The sequence below is a fragment of the Phalacrocorax aristotelis genome, chromosome 9 (assembly GCF_949628215.1).
Source record: "Phalacrocorax aristotelis chromosome 9, bGulAri2.1, whole genome shotgun sequence".
Classification (NCBI taxonomy): Eukaryota; Metazoa; Chordata; class Aves; order Suliformes; family Phalacrocoracidae; genus Phalacrocorax; species Phalacrocorax aristotelis.
This window is the reverse complement of record NC_134284.1, coordinates 32,949,210-32,973,120: the sequence shown is the minus strand read 5'-3', so window position 1 is coordinate 32,973,120 and position 23,911 is coordinate 32,949,210. Positions and strand designations below refer to the sequence as shown.

General features: G+C 47.4%; 1 protein-coding gene across 2 annotated transcripts in view; it reads right to left on the bottom strand.

Moving 5' to 3' along the window:
- Positions 1-13,530, bottom strand: part of ARMH4 (armadillo like helical domain containing 4) — a 70,397-nt gene extending 56,867 nt beyond the window's left edge. The window contains exons 1-4 of one of the 2 annotated variants that reach the window (XM_075104240.1): positions 13,459-13,530; positions 6,159-7,545; positions 3,948-4,160; positions 2,489-2,713 (exon numbers count right to left, since the gene is read on the bottom strand). In XM_075104240.1, coding sequence (XP_074960341.1) covers positions 2,489-2,713; positions 3,948-4,160; positions 6,159-7,488 — 1,768 coding nt within the window. In that variant the 5' untranslated portion in view covers positions 7,489-7,545; positions 13,459-13,530. The remainder of the gene's footprint in view (positions 1-2,488; positions 2,714-3,947; positions 4,161-6,158; positions 7,546-13,458) is intronic. The other variant, XM_075104241.1, reaches the window with a different exon arrangement.
- Between the last annotated feature and the right edge of the window lie 10,381 nt (positions 13,531-23,911).

Sequence of the window (23,911 nt, the reverse complement as noted above, 5' to 3'; positions counted from 1 at the left end):
CAGGCAGGTGAATATACTGATGCAATTAGCTGCAGGCAGTTTGGCACAGATGGTCCCCAAGAAACAGAGCTAGCTGAACAGCAGGGGTTTATATTTAATGATGAGCCAGGCTCTCGGTGAGAGAAGCAAGACCTACCGAAGGCAGTGGAGGCCAGCTGAGCTCACTCAGCTCCTTGAACTTCTTCCACTGGTGAAGAAGGCACAGCATCCCTGCAAAGGGCCAGGATCCTCCTTAGGGACTCCAGCATATGCCTGCAACAGCAGTGATGTCTGACCTTGCATCCCCCAGGAGCTTGAGCACCCTGGGCTGGAGCTCAGTGTAGAGGAAAGCACTCCCTAACATCTTGGGTCTGGCACCATCTAGATATTCTGAAAGTAAGTACTAGGAGCTGTAATTTTGGGGGAACAGAAACCAACCTTCCAAATGCCACTCTGCCATGAGGATGTGGTACCCCCTAAATGCCATTACACAGGAAAAGAGATATTAGAAAGCAGATCTGCAGCTCAAAAGCTTCCTTTGTACTTAATTGGGACAGTAGCATCCCCAGCTAGAAAGCCTATCCAAGTGGTGTTTGTCCCATTTTACAAGATGTGGACTGGTGATCCCTAACACCAGGAAGAAGTCTGGCTCACCACACTAATGTCTAGGTTGATCAGAAGAGATTCAGACCACAAAAGATGTGCCAGTTGTCAAAACCACACAGCGCACCAGAGCGCGCCATGTCCCTTGGATGATGGGCACCTGCAGAGTCCTACCAAAGCCAGGAATCCCACAGCCTTCTAGTTGAGTCATCATTTAAGCAAGCTGGACCTAGCTAAACCCACATTTGCCCTTAGAGGAGCACAGAGCATATTTGAGAGTAGAGAAAACAGACCTGCGGTTGCATAACAGAGCTCAGTAGGAACCCAGGAAAGTTGCTTTCCTATGTTAGAGCAGATTTTTTTTTTTAAATGCCTATGCAGAAAGTCTCATTAAACAGGGAGAGACCAATGCTCAGTTGAAACTGAAATCCCTCTTATCTTCCTGTGCAGAAAACCAGGCTTCTAAAGGAGATCCCAGAGGGCTCAGGAACAGTTTAGCCTCCTGAATCATATTGCTTTTGCTAAGCAGAGACCTTATTTCCCAGCCTGAAAGATCAGTTCCACCCCCCACATGCCCTTCCCCTGCTGCCACTCTCCCATCATCAGCACCACATCATTACATTGCCAGATACATGCAACATTCATCCTGGCAAGGGGTGAGGGCTGTCACTGGAGGCCCAGAGAGCTCATGACAGGCTTCAAAGCAAGCAGCAAGCCTGACAGAGGGCAGGAGCTGCAGCACCTCACACATGCAGTGGGGAGGGATCCCAGCTTCTGCTGCCCTCTAAACTTAACAGGAGTGAGAGTTATTGCTTCATGCAGAGAAAAGATGCTGATTAGCTGTTGTCTATGGCACCCCACCTCTAATCAGAAGAAAAATACCATCTGGCATACCACCCCTGGAGAGCTGCCAACCTTTGCAGTAAACTACGAAGGCAAGAGAAGGTCAAGATAAAGGAAGGGGAGCAGAACAGGCAGAAAGATTAATCCCTGCCAGGTGGTGTCAGTCCAGACACTGGAGTACAAAACTGGATGGATGAGCAAGCAGAGAAGAGTTTAAGTAGGAGAAAGAGCAAGAAATGAAACAATTCTCTGCAGGAAAATCACAGATGAAGAGATATCAGATCTGAGCTGCAGACCAACTCCAGAGTAGGATCCACTTCACCTAAACCTCTCTTGGTGGGTGTTTGCCCAGGCAGAATTTGTGCTACTGGGTTTCAACTGTCTGAAGACAATCAGGGAGCAGAGACTCCAAGACCAGCAGTGGGCAAAAGCAGTTTAAGAAGAGGGAGCCCAGGGGGTGAGGCGTGGCTGGAGGAGCCAGTGATGGGAAAACAGCTTAGCAGGTAGCATTGAGGTGGAAGACTATCTCAAGAGGGATACATCCTTTGCCTCTCCCAGCAGTGTCACATGTGGAGTGAAGATAGGGCATCACTTGTCCCGGCAAGGCTTCCGTCAGCTGGACACAGAGGTAGCCATCTCAGGCTGAACAGCCCCCTGCATTGCATGTGGTGAGGATTTCAGCAGTAGGGTGGCAAGGACACTCCAGCTGTCTAAACATGTTCCCCATGAGTGTTACCTGGTACAGAGGCTCTGCAATCAACGCACACAACAGCGGTTACAGGTGCTCAGAGCCAGGCTCTGCTGCAACAGCAATACCACTGCTGCTCCCTCTCCAAGGGAAAAACCCCACCCTTCCCACCACAGCCACTTGAATTTCAAGCATCCTCCACACTGTTCACTGCTTGCTTCCTGTACCTCCTGGAAGGGGACAGGTTGTTCAACAACTTTATTAGCAACAACACATGCACATAGCTGTGTGCCAAACAGACAAACTGGAAAGCTCAGCATCAAGGCAAGTGTGCCACCCCACATGGAACTGCCCGCCTCTTAGCCTTGGGATCACCGGTACCTTCTGACTCCAAGCGGTCCAGCCCATAGGTCACAGCTGTACTGATCTTCCTCACAGATGGAAGAGCTGTCCTCCTGACAGAAGATGCCATTGATGCTGGAGTTACCAGGACCACAGTTCTGCTGTATGTCTCTTCTGTCTGTTCAGACTGGGTAGCAGACAATCCACTAGGAGCTGCAACAGCTTTCTCACTGGTGACCAGGACCGCATCTGTGAGATCTACAGAAGATAGGAAGCAGCAGCAGTTTAGCACAACAATATTTAAAAACCCCACCATTTAAGAACAAACTCCTTAATGAAAACTTTGAGCAGAAGAAGTTTAAACTCTTGCCTCTTTCAAGATGTGTGACTGCTGTAATGAAAGCTTCTCCTCCAGGACAGCCAGCACAATAGGTACCCCCTTAATGAGAACTTAGCTAGGTTTTGCTTCCATTGCTTTGAGGACTGCTAGTCACCACCCCATAACAAGATCAGAGCACTGAGACACTGAGACCTGAACAGAGTGAGAGATCTAATTGTTTACTGCAAAGAAAAATTAGTTGAATAACTAGATCCCAGAAGCAAATTAGTGGAAACTGCCAGAAGAGCCCATTCTCCTTTACAAAGGGACCTTAATTTAAGCAATACAATGCAAATAGGTTTTTCTCTTTTGATGCCCTGCATGTAAGGCCAGAAAAGCTGCCCAGCAGCAGTTTCATTACAGTGGAACCTACTACTACAGAAATACACTTCACCTCAAAGTCATCTCCGTGCTAAGGGAACCCTTGCTACACTCCTGTCAAGGCAACAGGCTCCTACATGTTCCTGCCAAGGTGACATCAAACAAGTAGGCAGTAACTGGATGAACACGACTGCTTAAAGCATTTCTGTATGAGCTGCATCAACCCAAGAAGCAAGAACTTGCCATTCCTCAATGGAAGTGAATATCAATGCAGGCTTCCACACAAGAGATTGCCAGACTCTTGCAAGAGGGTCACGCAGACCACACAATCCGTCCCCAGCTTACATTGCTCCCATGCTACCCCAGTGAAACTTTTGGTCCTTTGCAATATCAGCAAACTGTGACTGCCCTTGGCTCCAGCAGCAAAAGCTCCCCCTCTATAAATAGGAGCCAACTTAAATGTCTAAAGCTAAAAGTCAACTTGCTAGCAAGGATGATGTGGGGTGCTTGTTTGGTTTGCAGTGGTTTGGGTTTTAAAATAACTAGTCCACTGTTAGCTGGGGCAAAAAACATACCACATTGAAATATGCCAGCATATGTTTACCTGGTAGCATGGGCAGAAAGCAGTGAAAATCCAGGGCTAGAGGTCCCCTGCAGAAGGCTAGAATAAAAAGTCACTTAGAATATGGATGCTGTGTTAAGACTTCAGTGTCCAAGCATTGATATTGGTTTCAGATGTACTGTCTCATCCTGTATGGAAATGAACCTGCAGTCCTTGAAGCAGAACCCTACCTTCTACATCTGGAGTGTTCACCATAGAGGAAGCACCAGTTGCCACCAGCATCTGGGTGGCACTAGGAGCAGTTGGCACCTGGGTGTCCTCCCCACTGTTCTCCTGCAGAAGGCTTGCAGCTCCTGTTCCCTGGGTAGCAGCAGGCACCAGTGTCACAACTGATAGAGCAGCATCAGCCTCCTGGGCAACTGTTTTCACCTCCTGAGTAACACCTACAGCAAGAACACTTATCAGTACGAACCCATAGAACAGCTGACAGCAACAGAGCAGGCATTTGAAGTAATATAACTCAAATAGTATATAATAATTAGTATAACTAACATAACATTAGCATTTCCAGAGCTGCAGTGCAAACAGCAGGTCCAGCCAAGTATCATCAGGGCAGTGCAAAAAGAGATATAAGAATATGCATAATAGGAATGAAAGCAACAGAATCAGCCCTCATTTTTATAATTGCCCCTTGGGGACAAGTGGAACCATGGGGGAGCAACGCCATGGGAGCACAGCACTTCAGGCCCGTGGTGCAAAATACCATTCAAAGCAAGTGATGCTGCCAGCACAGTGCTTTTAGTGACCGGCTCTCACGGCTACAAGACATCAGCTTTGTAGAAGGCTTTATTTTTATTGCACAAGTCTTATCGATAGCATTGTTTCCCCAACATCTGGGAAACAGCAGAGAGGGAACCTGCTGACAAGTTAAGTGCTTATAAACTAATCTAGAAATTAATCAGTCAGGTTTCAGCACCAGCATGCAATTAGCTTTCCTTCTTTCACAGCAAAAGCTAGATCTTTTGGATACAGTGAGGGGAAGTCATCCTCTTGGCCCCTGCAGCCTAAGAGGGAAAGATTAATAATGACCAGCAGCTAAAACAAAATCCTAAACCCCAGCTCGTGCTCTTCATCAGCCTGGGAACATGTCATTGCCCAACACCCGACCAGAACATTTTTTTCCCCCCACATTTCTAGCAGTTCTATTAAATACTGAGTGGAAACTGTCAGTGGGCTGAAGGTACAATCTCCGCAGGCAAGTACAGTACAGGGTGACACTGTGAGCCTGTGGCAGGCTCTCTAGGAAGATTTCTGCCTGCTGGTAACACAGCTGGCACAGACACTGGACAGTGAGAGCCTGGCCTCAACTTCACTCTAGGGTGGGGAGACAACACCAGGAGCTTTTATTACAAAGGACACCACAGAGCTCTGGACAGATCTTTTGATCCAAGCATCTTTGTAACACCATGGAAGATGTCAGCTACTCACAAGCTATGGGGACAGCTCACCTGTTCCTGGATTTCAGAAGCATTTACAGCCATCAACTCTGCATCTTCTGCACTGACTACACATGTCCATAGCTAGCAGTTGAGAGCCAGGTGATCCCAGATTCTAATTAAACCTCCGGGAATTATTCCCCACTCTGTTTTGCACTAGCTCACTCTGAAGCCCTGCAAGGACCACCTTTGGGTCCTTGCATTTGCTATGTCAAAGGGATACTTGGGGGAGCATTATCCTCCTTGAAATAAAGTGTTTAACCAGTAGGTCAGAAGCTGGACTCCCTTCCCCAGTCACAGGAGAGGCATACCAGAGGGTTATTCAAAACATCTCTGGTCAAGGCAAGGTGCCTATAACCAGACTACAGCTGTCCCCCTCAACCGCTTTGTGAGCACCAAAACTGAAGCTCTGCTTTGGTAGTACACCACACATGAACATTAACAAAGCAATTTTTTTAACTAGAACCAGGTCTCTGCTGATGAGACTCCATTTCTCTACAGAGACCTCCATACCCAAGTACACCCTTCAACCCCAGGCTCAGCTGCCACAGCCTTTCCATTTGATACTGTAGCCACCTTCTCTCAGCTTGAGGAACAGAAGCAGCAGCTCAATACAGTTGCTTCATATAACAGTCAGACTGGGTACCACTCAGCAGACTGTGCCTACCTGTACGATGGACATCATGTACAGGAACAGCCAAGGCTAGGCATTACATTATGAATGTGAATTACCAGTTTAGGCTGTCACCTCTCCATAAAGGTCCATAGCCTTTCCGGGGGGGGGGGGGGGGGGGGGGGGCGGGGGGGAAGAGGTGTCTTACCTCTATTGCAGGTATGAAGATCACACCTTTCTCCACTTTATCTCCCTGAAAGGAAGCAGATTCCCAAAAGCATCCCTCCTAAACCTACACTTAGAGGCCAGTTTCTAACACACACACATTTTACCTTTCGATGAGCTTTCCAGAGTAGGAGAGATATCAGACTGTGTATCTGTCACCACAGCAGCCTCTGGCTGTGATGGCAGGATGCTTTTCCCCTCCTCTGCTGTGACTGCATCTATGTTTTCCAGTGAGTTGAGATCAGCTGTGCTTACACCTGTCACATTTGCAGTGTGGAGAGCATCACCACTGCCTGTGGGAGCTGCTGGCATCTCCTCCCCTTGCACTGGCACTGTGCAGTTGGTCTCCTTGGCAAGCTCTGGAGTTGGCGGAGGGGATGCTGGGGATGGCAGCACTCTTGTTGCATCTTCTTCCTCCCCCACACCTCCCTGTGTGGTCTGGGATGGTTCTGTTGCCCCCAGATCCTCTGTTACCTCCTCATGTGACATGCTTCCCCCTCGACTTATGTCCCCTAGTTTTGTGTCATCCCAGTCAGGCGGCACAGTGTCCATATGGTGGATGGTGACAGTGCCAGCTGTGGCAGGCAGCTCTCCTTGCCTGACACCCGTCCCTGCTTCCAGGAAGAGGGAGGCCTCAGTCACCATGAGGGGATGTTTTGCAGCCACAGATACTTGCACAGCCTGGGACTTCAGAGGGCTCCCTGTGCGGGCTTTTGGAGTTTCCACCTCAGAGATCAGGCCACGAGCCTGTGGAGTTGGGGTGACAGGACGGTCACTTGCTGTTTCCCAGCTGGGAGAGCTGAAGTACAGAGTGGCCTGGGGTGCAGCCGAGGGGTGCAAGTTGCTCTCTACCACCTCCTCAGCTGTCCCAGAAAGGGGGTTTGCGGTGAGGCTGGCAGTGCTGTGCTCCACTTCAACATCACCCTCTGTGGTGGTCTCACCAATGGAGCCACCGACAGACTCCTCCTGGACAGTAGGGCTCAGCATGGTCACAGCTGTGGTCAGCATGGCCTTGAATACATCATCTTCATCCAGCTCTGACTTTGTGGGACCAAGCTCCTCCTCATCTAGGGCAGCCACTGCCCCAGCAGAGCTGTGAGCACCTGGGCCCTGGCTGCCCAGGATGACATGGCTTGGGCTTACAGGCAGAATTTCCCCTTCTGCAGTGAAAGCATCATTTAAGGGCATCCCAGATGGTTTTGCTGACACTCCACATGGCTCTTCAGAGACAGTCTGCTCAGAAGGACCAAGGTTATTTTTCAAGTTCAGCATGCTTGTCCTTTCATCATCCACCCCATTCCCTGCCCAGGGGCCATGTTGGACCTTTGTCATGTCCCTGTTCTCCAGTGACTGAGATGCAAGGCATGGTGGACCAGAGGACAAGAGCAGGATGCTGCAGGTGACTATGCAGATGTTAAATCCTATTGATCTACTCATAGCTGAGAAGAGATGTGCCCAGAAGCCTGGAAGGCTGACAAGTCTGGAGTGCAAGACCTGGAAAGGGAAAAAGGAAAAGAGATTACACAGACCCATAACCACCTACTGACCCAGGGCATTAAATAACTGGTGACAAGTTCTGAGCATGCTAGTCTATGGCCAGTTCTGAGCAGAATTCTCTTACACATCCCAAGCAATGATCTCTCTATCTTTTACTGTTCCTAGCCTACTCAATCTGAAGTCTCATGCCAGACAAAGCCAAATCTTGATCTGAAGCCAAAGACAGACCTTGCCAAGCTCTTACCCCAGCAGTAGAGTGCTATGGTCTACCCAGCAGGCATCAGACTTACAAGCATATGATGAGGCTCAACCTGTTTGTCCTTTACCAAGTCCAGGACTGATGCCTGACAGGGCAAGACTGAAATCTCAGGCCCATTATGGCAAGCCCTGTTCTGTGCATTGACACAGAAGGAAAACAAGGAACTTGCAGAGGACAAGGTGGGTCTATAGGGTGCAACACAAGACCAGAGCCTAAACAGGAGGCTTTAAGGCTGCATTAGGGTCACAGCCTGTATGAGCTCCTTAGCCCCACAGAGAAAGGCCACAGCCCAGCCAGCAGCACTGCTGCATTAGCGGTGTTTATGCTGCACTGCACCATGGAGGCACTTCCAGTTTCATGTATACAATCATTGTGTGCTTCAAGAGTTTCCAGGAGAGCTGAACCAGTAGCCCAGCAGTGATCCAGCCAGCCAACAGCCTGCTCTCAGCAGGCTCTGTTGCCTCCAGCAACACACCTCAGGCTGCCAGACAGATGGAGGACCTCACAGCAGCCTGCTCTCAGCCACCTCCCTCCAGGCCAGTGCCTCTCAGTCCTGGGCTTGCCACACCATCACTCAACAGAAGACCACCCCATCCAAGGCCCTGCTTATCACATGCAGGGCAGCTGGTCACACAAGTCTCATGCACACTGCAGATCTGGTAAGGTCATCCTCCTCCCAGTTCCAGGAGGCAGCTTGTCAGGGGCACAGTCAAGCCCTACTGCAAGAAGTCTCCAACCATCAACAGCTTCACTTGGTTTGGCTGGTATGTTCTCAGTTTCACAAGTGAGCTGCTCTTGCCTTTGAGGCACAGGACTAATAAATATTACTAAGGAAAAAAGCTGCAGTTGTTAGAACCACCCCTCAGTCGTCTGACGAGCAGCAAATATCACCTTCTGCAGTCTTGCTCATGAGCACCAGGATGAGTCCCCCAACTTGATAGACTCTTTGTTTACCCACCCAAACAGCTTTAGATAACTATTCTTGCCTTTGGTCACACACAGTGCAGCAGCAAGCCACCTCGCACTGCTTTATTATACAAGGGTGAATGAGAAGACATGGAGGGGTGAACACTCACATGTTGCTGTGCAAGAGGTACCTGCTGTCACGGGGAGAAGGATCTCAGTAACACCACATTTGTGCTAGCCCATCCAACTCAAAGGTCCTCTGTGTCCTCCTGCTCATGTACCTTTGTCTCCTTTTGGAAAGCATTATTGGGTGTGTCCAGTGGGCTAAACACAACCAAGACATCAGAAATCTTAAATATATCTGTCTTGTCACACAGAGCTATGCGCACTTTACAATGGAAATACCTCTTATTCCACACAGGACAGGAAGACTTCTCTAGCTGAAGACCCTTAAGATGTGCAGGGCTGTCTGTAGCACCAAAGACAACCTCAGCATTACCAGTTTAGAGTGACACAGGTCAGAGTCACCTACTGCAGGCTCCATTATCTGGTTGAGCCTTCAGGGCACACCGAGTCGCTTTTTCCACTCTCCCTGCAGCGCTCTGGCCCTCAGCAGTTTGAGCTGCTGGAATAATTCTGTCACAGGCCACACACGTGCACCAGGTGCTCAGGGACAAACAGAAGCCACCAAGAAGCTGTTCACCAGCAACAGCATAGATACCTTCCACTTTATTTTTAGCATCTCCTTTCTCTGGAGGATGGGTGGCCACCTGTTTCTCTCCTCTACCCTCCCTACCAAAAGAAGAGTTGAAACCAGAGTATTCAGCAATTCTTCCAGGCTAATCCTTAGTGCTTTAATTACAAAAGTGCATAAAGTGTATATAATGCAAGTTAAATTGATAGTGCCCAGTGATATGCATCTGCCTTGCCACACTGAAATATAAACTACGTTTACCTCACACCCCTTCAGCAAGTGCTAGTTAAGATCAGACATATTGAAACATCAAGGTTTTTTCTAAATGAAGAACAGTTGGGATCTAAATACAGTTTCACTAGGAGTCAGAAGTCTTTTTAGGCTACACAAGTAGTTAAACCTAAACAGAACTCCAGCTGCACTTGAAAGACAGCCATAGCATTTCTCTTGCAGTCATATACATTATGCATATACACACATATACACACATTTGTAGGTTTCTAGCTCTACATTCCCAAATAGCCTAAGACATTCAATCATTCTGCTAACCACCTCTTGAAACATTAATCTCTCCTCAACAAGATTACTCCATCTTTACTAGGATCAGGAGTGTCAGTGAGTAAGAGGGAAAGCTGTTCCCTAAAAGGCTGGCTTTCAGAGATCCATTAATTAAAACGTAAAAAGAGATGAGTGTTAAGAGCCTTTCCTCCTTCTGGCTAGTAGATAATGTGAGCAATCAGTACTAGCCAGATACAAGAGCTCCTGGGGTACTTTGGGTGGCCTCATACCATTCCCCCAGTCTGAAAAACAGTGTTAGCCATAGTCCTACATTTTTAAAGGGTTAAAATAACATTGAAGAGGTTTTTTTTTTTTGCTCAGGAAATGCACAACAACTAGATCTAAGCTAACCTAGACCTTTATGTTCAATGAAAGCTGGAGATAGAGGCATGAAGCTTGCTGCAGGATAATGGCACAAGTTCACGCTTCAAAGAAGATTAGTCAGAGCTTAAGGTCTACTTAGCTTTAGGAAGAGGCTGGATTAGACAGTGTATGAACATCAGTGACCTGGCTATCTTCTTAAGCAGAGTTTGACACCTTGATGTAGCACTTCCACTTACTGCAAAAGCGATCTGGGTTTTAGCAGGTTGCTGGCTGCAGAGCAGTTTGTTATTCAAGCTGCAGTGGGCTATACATTTAACCTCCCATCTGGCTATTTTTATGATCAGTCTGCTCTACAGCCTCAGCCAAGCAATAAAAGTAAGCTGGAGCATGCTGTTCTGCCCAAGCACCTCCTCTGTAGTAAGATTAAGCTTTTTTGTTGCTTGCTTGAACCTGTGGAGTAACTCGGTATTTCATGCTACAGAAACTCCTTGTCCCCAGCTTTCACCTGGCATTCTCCAAGCTGAAGCCCTGGAGGACAGCTGCCAAGCACCAGCCAGGCTCTCGGTGGAAAACTAATCCTTGCTTCAAATAGGAAGCACACACAGAGGGCAAGAGACAACACCAGCTCCTTCCCCTGCACTTAACAACAACAAATCCCGAGAGATGCAGTTCCCCTAGCCGCAAAGGCAGCACAACTGCAGACAGCCAGGGAGCTTTGTCTTTAGCATAGGAAAAAAGTTTTCTTTTAACACCTGGTAGGCTGGAAAGAAACACGAAGAACTAGTAGGCTAAAACACAGTGCCAAAACCAGGCATCTCCAGAAGCTGCCTGTCAGAATAACCATCATCTACTACAGCGGGCAAGTCTGCAAGCTGAGGAACAATAAAAGCAAGTTGGAGCAGCCCTGTAGACCCAGTTAGATCTTTCTGAACCAAGCCACTTCCTTGCTCTATACAATTAGCACTTACAAATAGCAATAGCTATTAAACCATTAACACCCTTTATGAATTTGAGAGACCCATTTGAAGAGGCAGCTCTCAGGAAGTCTGATGAAGGGAATCCCATCCTGTTAGGGGCGATCCAACAGAGCAGGCGTGAAGGGGACAGGCACAGAGCAGACCAGATTTCTCTCATTCAGTAGCTGCTCCTTACACAGACTGCCGGTTGGCAGACACATGCTGCAAAGGGTGAAACTCCTCCTCCGCCCCGGTTGGATGCGGCTACTCCCTAGGATGGCTTTTTAAGTAAACTGGCTGGGTAAATCTCTCAAAATTCCCAAGAAACCCCTTTGCTGTTATTTTCTGCATTTGGCAAGTTCTGGCTGTGTTTTTCCTGAACTGTTGAAACAGCAAGAAAAAAGCATCGAGCTTTTAACTCACTGTTCTAACAATCCCTCTCCCACACAGGGAGGACATTTGTACTCTGAAACTGAAGTGGCTGCATGCATCATATAGCAGAGAACACAGGAGATTAACAGGTCAGCTTCAGACAAATCACTGTCTAGCCTTTGCAGAGCACAGCTTTTTGCACCTCCAAGTACAAACTCAATTATGGCAGCTTCGACCAGCTGAACAGTCCTGGAGGTGCTCAGCTCTGCAATTCACCAGCTGATTGATAAGGGAAGCTGACAAAAACACTGCAAATCTTTTAATGTGAGATTTAGCCAAAACATACAAGTCAAGCAACCGCCAGCAATCAAATGCTATGTTACCAGAGTGCTAATGTATGCTGTCCAAGCCTTATTACTCATGCTGAATACAAAAGCCAGCAGATAATGCACTGCAGAGCTCCAACTCCTACTTTTGCACACTAGCTGAGAAAAATGCCTTCATCTCATATTACATTCTTGCCCAGTTCAATCAAGTGAATTGTAGAGTTGATGCTCTTACAGCACATACTTCAGAGAAACAGACCTCAACCAGTTAAGCTGTCTCCAACAGCTCACAGTGAAATACCAACAGTGACACGACTCCACACCAGCCACCAATACAGCTCAAGCCAGATGAGCAAAACTATGGAGACACAACCACACACCTACCTTGGAGGACAGATCCTTACAAGCAAACAAATGACATAATATTCCATAAGGACAGCTTCCTACCAGTCTTCGTGAGACACCTTAACACATAATACATCACCTCCACCACCAGCACTGGTGTTCCAGCAGTAGTTCTTTGAGAAGCGAGAGACACGACATGTTTTAGGCATTATTCCCCCAACCGCTAAGCGAGTGCTTGCTTTGTTCAGAACAGCACAGACCACCTACGGAAATCCCTACTCAGACTTGCAAGTAAAAGCCGCATAGTTCATAGCTTCTTCCCTGGCACCACAGAAGTCAGAGGTCTACCAAATTCCTGAAGGATTAAAAAGGCGGGGGGGAGAACGAGGCCAAAGGGTGCAGCAGTTTTCAAACACCAGAAGGATGGAAATGCTGCTCTCCAGCCTGGCTGGGAGCAGACAGGTAGCATTCACATTCCAGTCAGCAAGAAACACTCAGAAATTTCAGCGCCTCACCTAACACAGCCAGCAACACAGCACAGTAGATCTCCTAGAAGATCCTGAGTCTCTGCAGGTGAAGGTTTAAGGTCAGATTAAATACACCTTGCCAGGCCCTTTTATCTTGGGCAGAACCCACTTCTCAGCAAGGGAATAGGATTAGGGATGGCTCGAGGCTTGATCACACCCAGCGCATCTGCTCGAGGGGCTCAGATCCATCCCCCTCCCCTCCTTAGTCATATTTACAGGTGAGCTTCAAGACCCAGAAGCGCATCCTTTCCCCTACAGCCGCCCACCACGCCAGCCGGCTCAAGTGCAAACCACCACCGGGGATTTCTCCAGCCCAGGCCCGCAACAGGACAGAGGGACAGCGGTGGTCGGTCTCACACCACCACTCCCCCCCAAAAAGGGGTTTACCGAGAGGCCATCCCGACCCCCCCCCGGGACGGCATCCCCCATCCCCCGGAGCCGCGGGGACCAGCCCCGCTCTCCGGGAACAAAGAGCCGCGCCGCGGAGGCGCTGCCCCGCGGGCAGCCGCGCATCAGCAACGGGGAAAAAAAATCAATAAAAAGGATTAAACGCGCACGGGGCAAATTCAGCTGGTGGGGGTGGGGTGCTGGGCATGCCCCCCCCCCCCCCCCAGCCGGGGTCGGAGGAGCCCCCCGGCCTCACCTGCCTCCCGCCGCCGCCGCCCGGCACCTCGGCGGCGCGCCGTGCTCGCCCCCCGCGCCCCACGGCCGGGGCGGAGCGGGGCGGCGGGGTCCGGCCCCCGACACCGCCCCGGTGGGCCGGCCCGCCCGCTTCCCGGACGGGGGGGCACACCCAACGCCGCCCGCCCCCCTGCCAGGGGTCCCCCCAGGGTTTTCCCCCCCCCTAAATTTTCTCCCCCAAAGGAAGCATCAGCGCCCAAGTCAGAGCCGCAGCCCACGCACCCAACTCCTCCTCGGGAGCCAGGGTCAGAGCCTAACCCAGCAGGCTCCCCCTCTTTCCATACAAGAGGATGCACAAAGCAAGGCCTACAGCACTATAGTAGTTCTCCAGCTGTTACAGATTCTCCTCCAGTGTTTTCAGCTGTAGAGGTCACCTTCTGCTAACTCTCTCTACAAAGGAGGACTTCTTAAGTAGTACTCCACACACATGTATTGGAGAGCTTATTTCAGCTTTTATTTTTAGCACTTTGCTTTAAGCACCTATTTGGCTAGGGAGAAAGAAAAGTAAACAATTTTACTCCTAGTTTCCTTCTCCCACTTGCTTTTTCCATCAGAAGCCCCACAGCTAATCAAACAGAAAATATTTACACCAGCAGGTCCTGGAATACACAACACCTTACTTTATGTCAAATAGCAGCTCAGAAGCCCATACCTTGCCTCCAAAAACCAAAAGAAGAGACCAATTTATCTTCCTCCCACCTCAGCCTGGCATCATGAGCACCACAAGCTCTCAGCTGCGCACACAGGACTTTATACCCCCTCGTGGGTGATGACTCATTCAGAGCCCTGCTGCAGCAGGTGCAAAGCCTTCACGGTGGGCAGGGACAGGTGAGAAGAGACCAGAAATAATGGTTTTTCCGAGGAGGAGATGGTTGGGGAGGAGAGGTTTGGGTGGGAGGGAATAGAGGAATGATATGGGGGAGAAGAGTCAAAGTTTTGACTTTGCTATGTGTGTGCTCTATCACATCAAGCAAATCAATGAATCCCTCTGTGCTTCTAGTTATAATAATCTATCAAATTAGGGTGTGTTTTTTTTCATGAGAGGGTGTGATTTAACCTGCTCATACCTGTTAAGCTCTGGGCTCTCTAAATAAACAACATCCATTTGATATAGGACAAGGGGTAATGGTTTTAAAGTAAAAAAGGGTAGATTCAGACTAGATATAAGGAAGAAATGTTTTATGATGAGGCTGGTGAGACAGTGGCCCAGGTTGCCCAGAGAGGTGGTTGGTGCCCCATCCCTGGAAACATTCAGGGTCAGGCAGGACGGGGCTCTGAGCAACCTGATCTAGTTGAAGATGTCCCTGCTCACGGCAGGGGCTTGGGCTAGATGGCCTCTGAAGGTCCCTCCCAACCCAAACCGTTCTGTGATGCTATGAACACAAAAGAACTGATTGAGAACTAAGATATTCCTCATCAAGAAATTGTTCTCTTTTTTTTTTTCCCGTTTGTTGTGCTACTGGAAATAGCATTGATATTAGTGGCTTGTTCGCTTTGCTAGACTCACCCCAATGTTTTACCTATGTAATTCTAGAGAAACAGAGCATTTTCTACTGGATTTCAACCAAGCTGGAATGAACCCAATTCATCTGGGTGGCATTCTGCATCCAATATTAAAACTTTTAAAAGACAGATTTGTTGTAGGTCAGGGTAATTTCTTTCAGGGTAATATTGCTAACCTCTGCATAAGTTGAAAATAAAGTGTAAAAATGCCTGTATCAGCAATAAAGACAGTCGTTGGCAAAAGACCTCAGAAAGAACTTCAGAGTTAGCCTTGGTGGAGCAAACGGTCAGACAAAACGATGGGAATAGTCATAGTCGCTTCTGGCTTCGCATCTATAAATTGTAAAATCTGGGAAATTTTTCATGAATCAATATCTCCAGTGCTGCAACATCTTTCTAAAAAAATACAAATAGGTGAAAAGAAAGGGTGTTTACTCTTTTGTGTAAGGGAGGCAAAGCGGGGGGGGGGGGGGAAGGAAGGGATGAGAGCTGCATTTTTGTGGCCGTTTTAAACACCACTAACTCTCAGATTATGGACCCAAAACTGGCCACAGGTTCACCTTCTGTTCCACCGTTTCATTTTGGCCGAGGGCTCTGACTGAGAAGAGGGGATGGCTTGGCTGTGGAGGAGGTGCCACCTCTGAAGTTAACGGCATAGCCAGGTTTTACGGCACAAAAAAAAAATCAATGAGGGCTTAATTTCCAATGCAGCACTGCACATCGTGGCGGGTCAGGGATTGATTCCTAAGCCGCTCAGTCATCCGTGTGCAGAGAGAGGGGCAGAACAACAGAGACTCTCCCCCCCCCCACCTCCCTGATATCAGAGCTCTCAGCGACGAGTCTGCCAGGCTCGAGCCAGGGGCTTGGCTTCAGCAGCTACAAAATTCACCCCTAACAGCTGACCTGGGATTTGAAATGAGAGTTATTGGTTTCAACCCCTTTTCTATCTAACCTTTAAAATTATCAGGAAAGTTATTTAAAATGTAAAGCATGTATGACTGATGCTCTGCTGTTCTCTAAGGCATGCAGAGCACTTAATAGATTGGAGAGGTTTTCACTTCCCCCTTGTCATTGACTGACTCTGAACCCAGGGTTGGCACTGTACACTCTCAAGGTAAAATATTTCACTGAGAATCACTGTAACCAAAATAGCTGGTTATCTATAGGTTTTTAGCCTGTCTGAAATTGCAAATTTCCCATACCCTGCAAGTTTCTTTACCCTGAATAACCTGCCAAAATCATGGGCTTCTGCATTATCAACAAAAGAAATCTGCAGACTGAAAGAAGGAGGCATGATGAAAGAGGCAGAAATCAGAAATCACTGGAGAGCACCATTTTGTTATTCATTTCTATGGTTGATTAATTGGTATCATAATTTTTAACTCGGTTCAGCACACCACAGAGTATATACCAAGCAAAACCAGCCCCACTTCCACAGCAAGTAAAGAAACATCCATTCCTTTCCCTTCTTACCAGTGCCCTGACTCGAAACATTTCAGTGCAATCCTCTATTGGTCTTGTCCTTCAAAGACTTCTCACCCCTCAGGTGAAATTCAGAGATTAAATTCAGAGGTAAGCTGGTTTATTCTTCCATGCGGGTAGCGTAGCTGGTAAAGAGAACGGGACTCACGTCCCGTTCCCAGCTCTGACTTGTTAGATGACTTTCAAAACTGAACTTTACCACCCTCTGCCCTCATGTCGCCTTCTGTAAAATGGAAATAACACCTAATTTTTGTAAGAGTCCCTTATAAGATCTGTGTATTGTTATAACAGCAAACTGTTGTATAAAGTAGCGATACAATAGAGTGGATTTCTTTAAAAGGTGATATTTCTGTTGCAGCCTTATTGTGTATACCAAAAAGTACAAATAACATGTCCTAATTAAGAGACTGGGTCACTTAAAAATTTACATGAAGACACATTTTGTATGTATAAAAGGAACTAAAAAATCATTGTCCTGACATCAGAATACTGCACCTGACGATGCTACTCCCGGCATCATTGATGACACAATATCAGCTATCCTAAGTATGTCAGGACACGCCACAGAAGGTAAAGGCAATTTTAAAATAGCTACCATTAACTTCTCTGCTGAATGACTTTCCGAGACTGCATATCGGGGACATCCAGTGCACAAATCAGTGCACAGCTCCATCACACGATTCACCTTTAGAGCAGCTGGTAGCATCTGTTTGAAGGGGACCTGCTCTTCCCATTAAACAGCAGTCACTGGAATGGAGCAGCGATGAGTATAAATCAGGGGAAGTGAGAGCAGCATCCCCTGTGAGGGAGGGAAGCATGTTTAAAATGAGTCCACTTTGAAAAGGGTAGCAGGAAGTTTATGGCCAATCAATTATTTAAAATGTAATCATCTTGCAGATGAACAGATTTCTTTTTCCTCCAACTGCAAGGGCGATAAATGCCATTAAAATTCAACCAAAAGAACTAACCTGGATTCCTTTCTTCCATGTTCCTCACCACTAGGACTAACAGAAAAGCGGCGCAAGGCCAAGTGATGCCAGTGCAGCCCCACTGCCGGCTGTAATTTATAGCAATTCGTCCTACAAGGAGGCACCAGATCCAGCTTCTGCTTCCGCAGCTCTTGTGGTTCTGCAGTGCTCACAGAGCAGGAAAGCCATAAAAACTTATTTTTGTCACTAAAGTCAGCAGATGTGACTTGGAGAGCACACAGCAACCAGATCTGCTGAGTAGGAAAGTGCCATTTTTACACAGTCACTTTTCAGAGTAGAACCAGGCTTTTGCTGACTGGTCCAAGGTCACAGGAGCCAGTTGCTCTGGGAATGCAGCCCAGGGGGATCAATGCTCAGCTCCGTAACTGGATCACGGTACAGCCCTCGCTCTTCTTCATATCCTTTGACAAAATCAATGCAGTTAATACCAAGGCGCACCACATATTACAAATTTCCCAGAAATAAAGTGCTGAGGAAGTCATCCCCATGCATATTGGAGCCTCAGCTAAAACGTGAACCATCTGCCAATTCCCTGTAGCGCTTGGATATTTTTTCCCCCTGTCCTACATACTCCACTACAAAATTAGGCTGACAATAAAAAAAGCACTCCACACGCCACCCCAAAGCCCGCAAACCCTAAGCACTGTTCTGACACTAAACCCTCTGCTTCTCCACTGTCTTAAATATAGTTGTTCAGGTAATACCCAGAGGGACTTTGAAAACTCCAGCTTTCGTCTGCTTCTCAAAGCTTGAGGTTAAACCCCTGAATCCACAGGTTTTGAAGAAATGCCGTTTTGGTACTGCCGCTCCATTGCTCACAGTACAGCCCTCACTAAACAAACACAGAGGGGCTGAAAGGTCCCAACCACAGAGTCAAAAGCAGTCTTTGCCATGGGTAACATGTGGTATCCAGACACCTGGGGGGGAGGCGGACACATTTTTGTGTTGGAAATATTCAAATCAATGAATCTGAAATCCTATAGCAGGAACCAGGCCCAGCTGTTAAGAGAACCCCAAGCAGTAGAAAAGACTATGGGCTTTCTTCCTCTTTCTCCTTTTGGAGAGCTGATAAGTGGATCCCCTTGAATCCATGTGCTGGGAAAAGGCGAGGAGACACTCTGTGAGCTCCAGAAGGTACCACGGAGCACTGAGCAACTGCTCTTTTGTTGTCTGAAGCTGGCCCTAAGTATGCAACTATCTGATTTTGTGAGAAGAAATGGGGACGTGCCTCAGTTAGCCTGTATATAGGGATTAAGGAGGCTTAAAAGCGAGTACACAGACAAAGGCATCCAATGCAGGGACACAAAAGACTCTTTATTTTATGACCAAGAAAAATAATAATGCTTCACTGTTGAAATATGCATAGGGTTCAGCTGAAATCCGAGTCTCTGCAGGGGTCCAGATAGGCATTTTGGCATTAAAGGGACGAGAATATTAGCTGGGCACGATGCCTCCTTGCCGTACCCATTCGGGCCTGCAGTGTTTATGCTGCAGGACACATTCTTTTATGTTTTCAATGTTCGCAAACGAACTGTGGGGATTAATTCAACCAAGAGCTGCCGTATTTCAGGACTCGTACAGAAAAGTAATTTTCTTTATGAAAAAACATTCCCTTTTAACCCTCCAGGGCAGTTCTGTAGCTGCCACCTCGAGGCACCAGCATGGCTTTCACTGCCGCTCCTTGCAGACGAGTGCATGGTGCTGCTCTGGGACAATAACGCGTCTGCGTGAGATTCAAAAAGATTTTTTGCTGCCAGTGGCTTGAACACCAACAGGGCCTTGAAAAAAAAAAAAAGAAAAAAGAAAAGGACTGCATTAGCCAAAAGGAACTGTCTTACAAATTTGATATAAATCAGAGAGTTTTCACTGATTTCAGTGGGCTGCTGTTAATTTCTTGTATTTTTATACACTTGGGCAACCTCTTCCTTGCTTGTCAGAGGATACCACCGCTTCCAAGAGTTGCAGGAACTGGCTGCATTCAGGGAATAATTTTTTATTGTGTTAGGGAGATCCTGCTTTTTACTCACCTTGACCTTCTGCCTAGTAGCTGGCTTAATTTTCCTATCAGCTCCTTAGACTGTAAATAATTATCTTCATTTATATTGTTATCTTGAATGTATTTATAGGCTGATTCTTACGGGTTAGCATCACCATCTGTTTCTTCAACAGTTACATATTCGGGAGAGCTAGAGCGCTTTCCACATTATGCAAGCAGCTTCCTTGATTAAACCAGCACGGCATGGATGGATTTTGTTATGAAACCCTGGAACATTTCTAAGTCTCTGGCTTCTATTATCAATAACTGCCAGGCTCTGGAAAGACCATCCATTAAATTAAGCCACTTTTAAGCTGCAGCTTGCAATTCAGAACTCATGTTAATTGTGATTGATTAATGTAATTTAAGAAAAGATTTCCAATGGACTATAAAGACGGTGATATGATTAGCAGTAAACTCTGATCTTTCCTAACCCAGCGATAATATGTTGAGGAGGAAGCGATAGGCTGTGTAGTTCAAGTAGGGACCATCATTTTTGGAAAACATGTCTAAGTAAATATTTTTACCTATAACATTGAATTTAAAACATAAGCATAGTGTTGTAAACATGTAATTATGGCACAGTAAGATATCATAAACAGGTGAGGTTAGGAGATGAAACAGGTGATGAAAACATCGTGCTTAGGCTGTAAATGAATCACACATTAGCTAAACTTTTACTCCAATTTTTAGACTTCAAGTATTTCAAGAGCAACAACATTAGGTATATTATATTATGCCTTTATAAGGCCCCTATCACAGAGATATTCAGGACCATTTTACAGAATTTAAAAGAATGAAAATTCACATGCCAGTGAAAGCATATTCTCACCAGGCACAGTAACCACGCGGCTTTCCTCCTGCTGTCCTTGAAAGAACCAGCGATGGCAGGCAGCACCCCAGGTAGTAACTTGGGGAATTCTGGGATCGCTTCCCCAACAGAAGGCCCAGAGAAAAGCTTCTTGAATATAATTCCCAGCTCAGTCAGGCGTAATTCTAACTGAGCAAGTGTATTCTTGGTACTCCGGGGTATTGCTCAAGCATGGCAGAGTTAAGGCTGTGTTGTGAGAACGGCATTTAAACATATCTTCGGGCGTTGTTGTTTTCATATGCTTTAAAGTTCAGCTGCATTTCCATATTCTGGAAGGGCATAAAATACTAATCATAAAAAAATAATTTAAAAAAACATTTAAAACATAAAACCACACAAAATCGTAAGGCAATCTGAACTCTGTGTTGGAGCATTTAACTGCTACAGGCTTTTGTTTGTTTATTTTTTCATGTGTCAGCATCCTCTGCTGCTGCCTTGGCAATGATTCCTCCTCCTCCAGAATCCACTGGGTGGGTGCTGGTCCTGTCGCTGTTTCTGCATCTCACATCACCACTATAGCCTTGTTCTTTCTCCTTGGTTTTCCTCTTCAAGGAGAGGTAGCTGACAGGATGGGAAGCTGGCGATGGGTCGTATGAAGAGTGCACAGGCTCATACTGAGTCATGGGAGAGTATCTGAAGGAGGGCTGTAAGGGCTCTGTGAGGATTCTCTCCTGAGTTTGTCACTGCGGAGTTCCTCTCCTTCACACCCTTCTTGCATTCCCTCTGCACTGCCTGGATTCCTGGGAAGAAGGATTCCTGTCGGGGAAGGCAACAAGGCTGTGACAGAAGCAGAAGAGAAAGGGGTTATGTAGAGTTGCTAGTCCCAATGATGGGCTAGTGCAGGGGTTTGCTCTGGTGACAGAGCAGGTGGTGGCAGTGACAGCTTTTGGTGTCTCACATCACTCCCACTCATTGTCCAACTCTCCCACACACCTCCACCTTCACAGACCTTAAATAGAAAGTGTGGATGTAGGACAAACAGCTCTGCTGCAGAGTATGTGAGAAGCACAGCATCTACAAACTGCTACAGCGGCTCACAGCTCAGGGAGTTTGGGTTCAGTGGCAACAGAGCACATCCCTGTCACGACAGCCTACCTTGAAATCCTCTTGCTTCGTTAGTGCCCTCGCCCTCCTGTGCGTATGCACTGAGGCTCCCCAGCTTGCCTGTCTGGCAATGAGCAAATGTCTAGACCCGAGTCACCAGTTAGGAGCTTTTTCAATATTTATTTTGCTTCCCTGAAGAAGAAATGGGTCCTGCGCACTGAGCTGGTATAAATACCCTGTGACAGATCTCCTGGAGACATGATCAGGGCTGTAGTGACACTCCTGGGCTCGCGTAAAAAATGCCTGAAGAGCTGCTGATTTTACATGTGTGATTACTGTGGGGAAAGGAGAAGGGGAAGATTGGTAGGGGAAAGGAGGTGGTTGTTGGGAGTTGGATAAGCATTTCCTTAGGAACCTCTTCCTCAAGCGATCCCAAATTTTCATTACATTTGCTATAATCTCCCTTTTCCCAGCTAGGGGATCAAGTCACAGGGGTCTCCTGTCTACCACATCCTACATACCACAAACAATATTCATTAGAACACCTTTTATTGACCAAGCTCTTACTAGTAAGAGTCCAGCTGTTATTACTAATAGCAGATAACTAATTACACACTTCACTTGTACTCATGCTCTCTCTGAGTTTTCCAGCTGGAGCAACAGTTAGAAGGCCAACCCCTGCTCTTTACTCAGAAAGAGAGGCTCGTAATGATGAACCAACAGCTTCTAGGTGGGTGTTCACAAAGCCCCGCAGAGTGCCTTGTTCCATCAGGTGTCTAGATAATCCTGTTGTCCCTCTCTGCATACAGCAGCCACCATCTTTGTGGATGCGGCAAGTGTTAGACAGCCCATTGCTGGCGCTGGGGGACTTTCACATACTGCCTTCTGGCACATACTTTTCCTCTCTTTGGTCTGTTTTTGGGTTAACTGTCTCCCATCCATGTCCTGAGGTACTTACAGAACCCATTCCCACAAACTCACGCTAAGGGGATTTCATGACACGGCTGTTACAGACCAGAAATACCAAGACCATCTAAGCAGGGCTGCATATTTAAGACACTTTGAATAACTTATAAACAAGTGGTGACTGACCTCACCTGTAGCAGAGCTGACATTTAGCTATAATGCAGAGGTGAAGATTATTTAGAAAAACTTAATATTTCCTAACCTTGATGGGGTTAAAACCTCAACATGGGGTCAAAGTCTTTCACTGTAATATGTGGGCATGTACACACTTGCACACAAACGCAGCTTTTTCTTTGCTGCAAAACTGAGTAAGATCTTGGTTTTGACAGCCTGTCATTTCATGGGGGTTTGACATAATACAGCATTCCCACAACTTTGCAAAATGTGTCTTGTGGAGTGGCTCTGTTATTACGGAAGTCCAAACAGCAAGAAATTCCCCGCTTCAAAAAAAAAAAAAGACAGATGAAGGCAAAGCCCAGTTGTATTGACACAACAATACACTTTCATGAAAATGACTAAAATTTAACTCATTCAAGTTACATTTTTAGCCCTTGCGTCCTACCGGTTGACTCCCACAACAGCCAATTTTCTACTGCCTACCAGACACAGGTGGCCCAGTTGTGAAAGCACAGGTTACCACAGTGCGTTTATTTATTATTCCCATCCCCACTGTATTTGCAAACTCCTGTCTTTGCTCCTAATCACCATTGTCTTGGAGCCATGTGGGGACTGGGCTTTTTTGCCCCTTGAGACATTTCTGTTTGAGAGGAAGGATACCTGGACAAGCTGGAGAGGTGGGCCTGCAAGGACCTAATGAGGTTCAACAAGGCCAAGTGCAAGGTCCTGCACCTGGGTCGGGGCAATCCCCGGTATCAATACAGGCTGGGGGATGAAGAGATTGAGAGCAGCCCTGTGGAGAAGGATTTGGGGGTACCGATGGACGAAAAGCTGGACATGAGCCAGCAATGTGTGCTCGCAGCCCAGAAAGCCAACCGTCCCCTGGGCTGCATCCCCAGCAGCGTGGGCAGCAGGGCGAGGGAGGGGGTTCTGCCCCTCTGCTCTGCTCTCGTGAGACCCCCCTGCAGCGCTGCGTCCAGCTCTGGGGCCCCCAACACAAGAAGGACATGGACCTGTTGGAGCGGGTCCAGAGGAGGCCACAAAGATGCTCCGAGGGCTGGAGCCCCTCTGCTGTGAAGAAAGGCTGAGAGTTGGGGTTGTTCAGCCTGGAGAAGAGAAGGCTGCGGGGAGACCTTATTGCTGCCTTCCAGTACTTAAAATGGTACTATACGAAAGATAGGGGCAACCTCTTTAGCAAGGCCTGTTGTGACAGGACAAGGGGTGATGTTTTAAACTAAATGAGGGTCTATTTAGACTAGATATAAGGAAAAAACTTTTTACTGAGGGTGGTGAGACCCTGGCACAGGTTGCCCGGAGAGGTGGTCGATGCCCCATCCCTGGAAACATCCAGTGTCAGGCAGGACGGGGCTCTGAGCAACCTGATCTAGTTGAAGATGTCCCTGCTCAC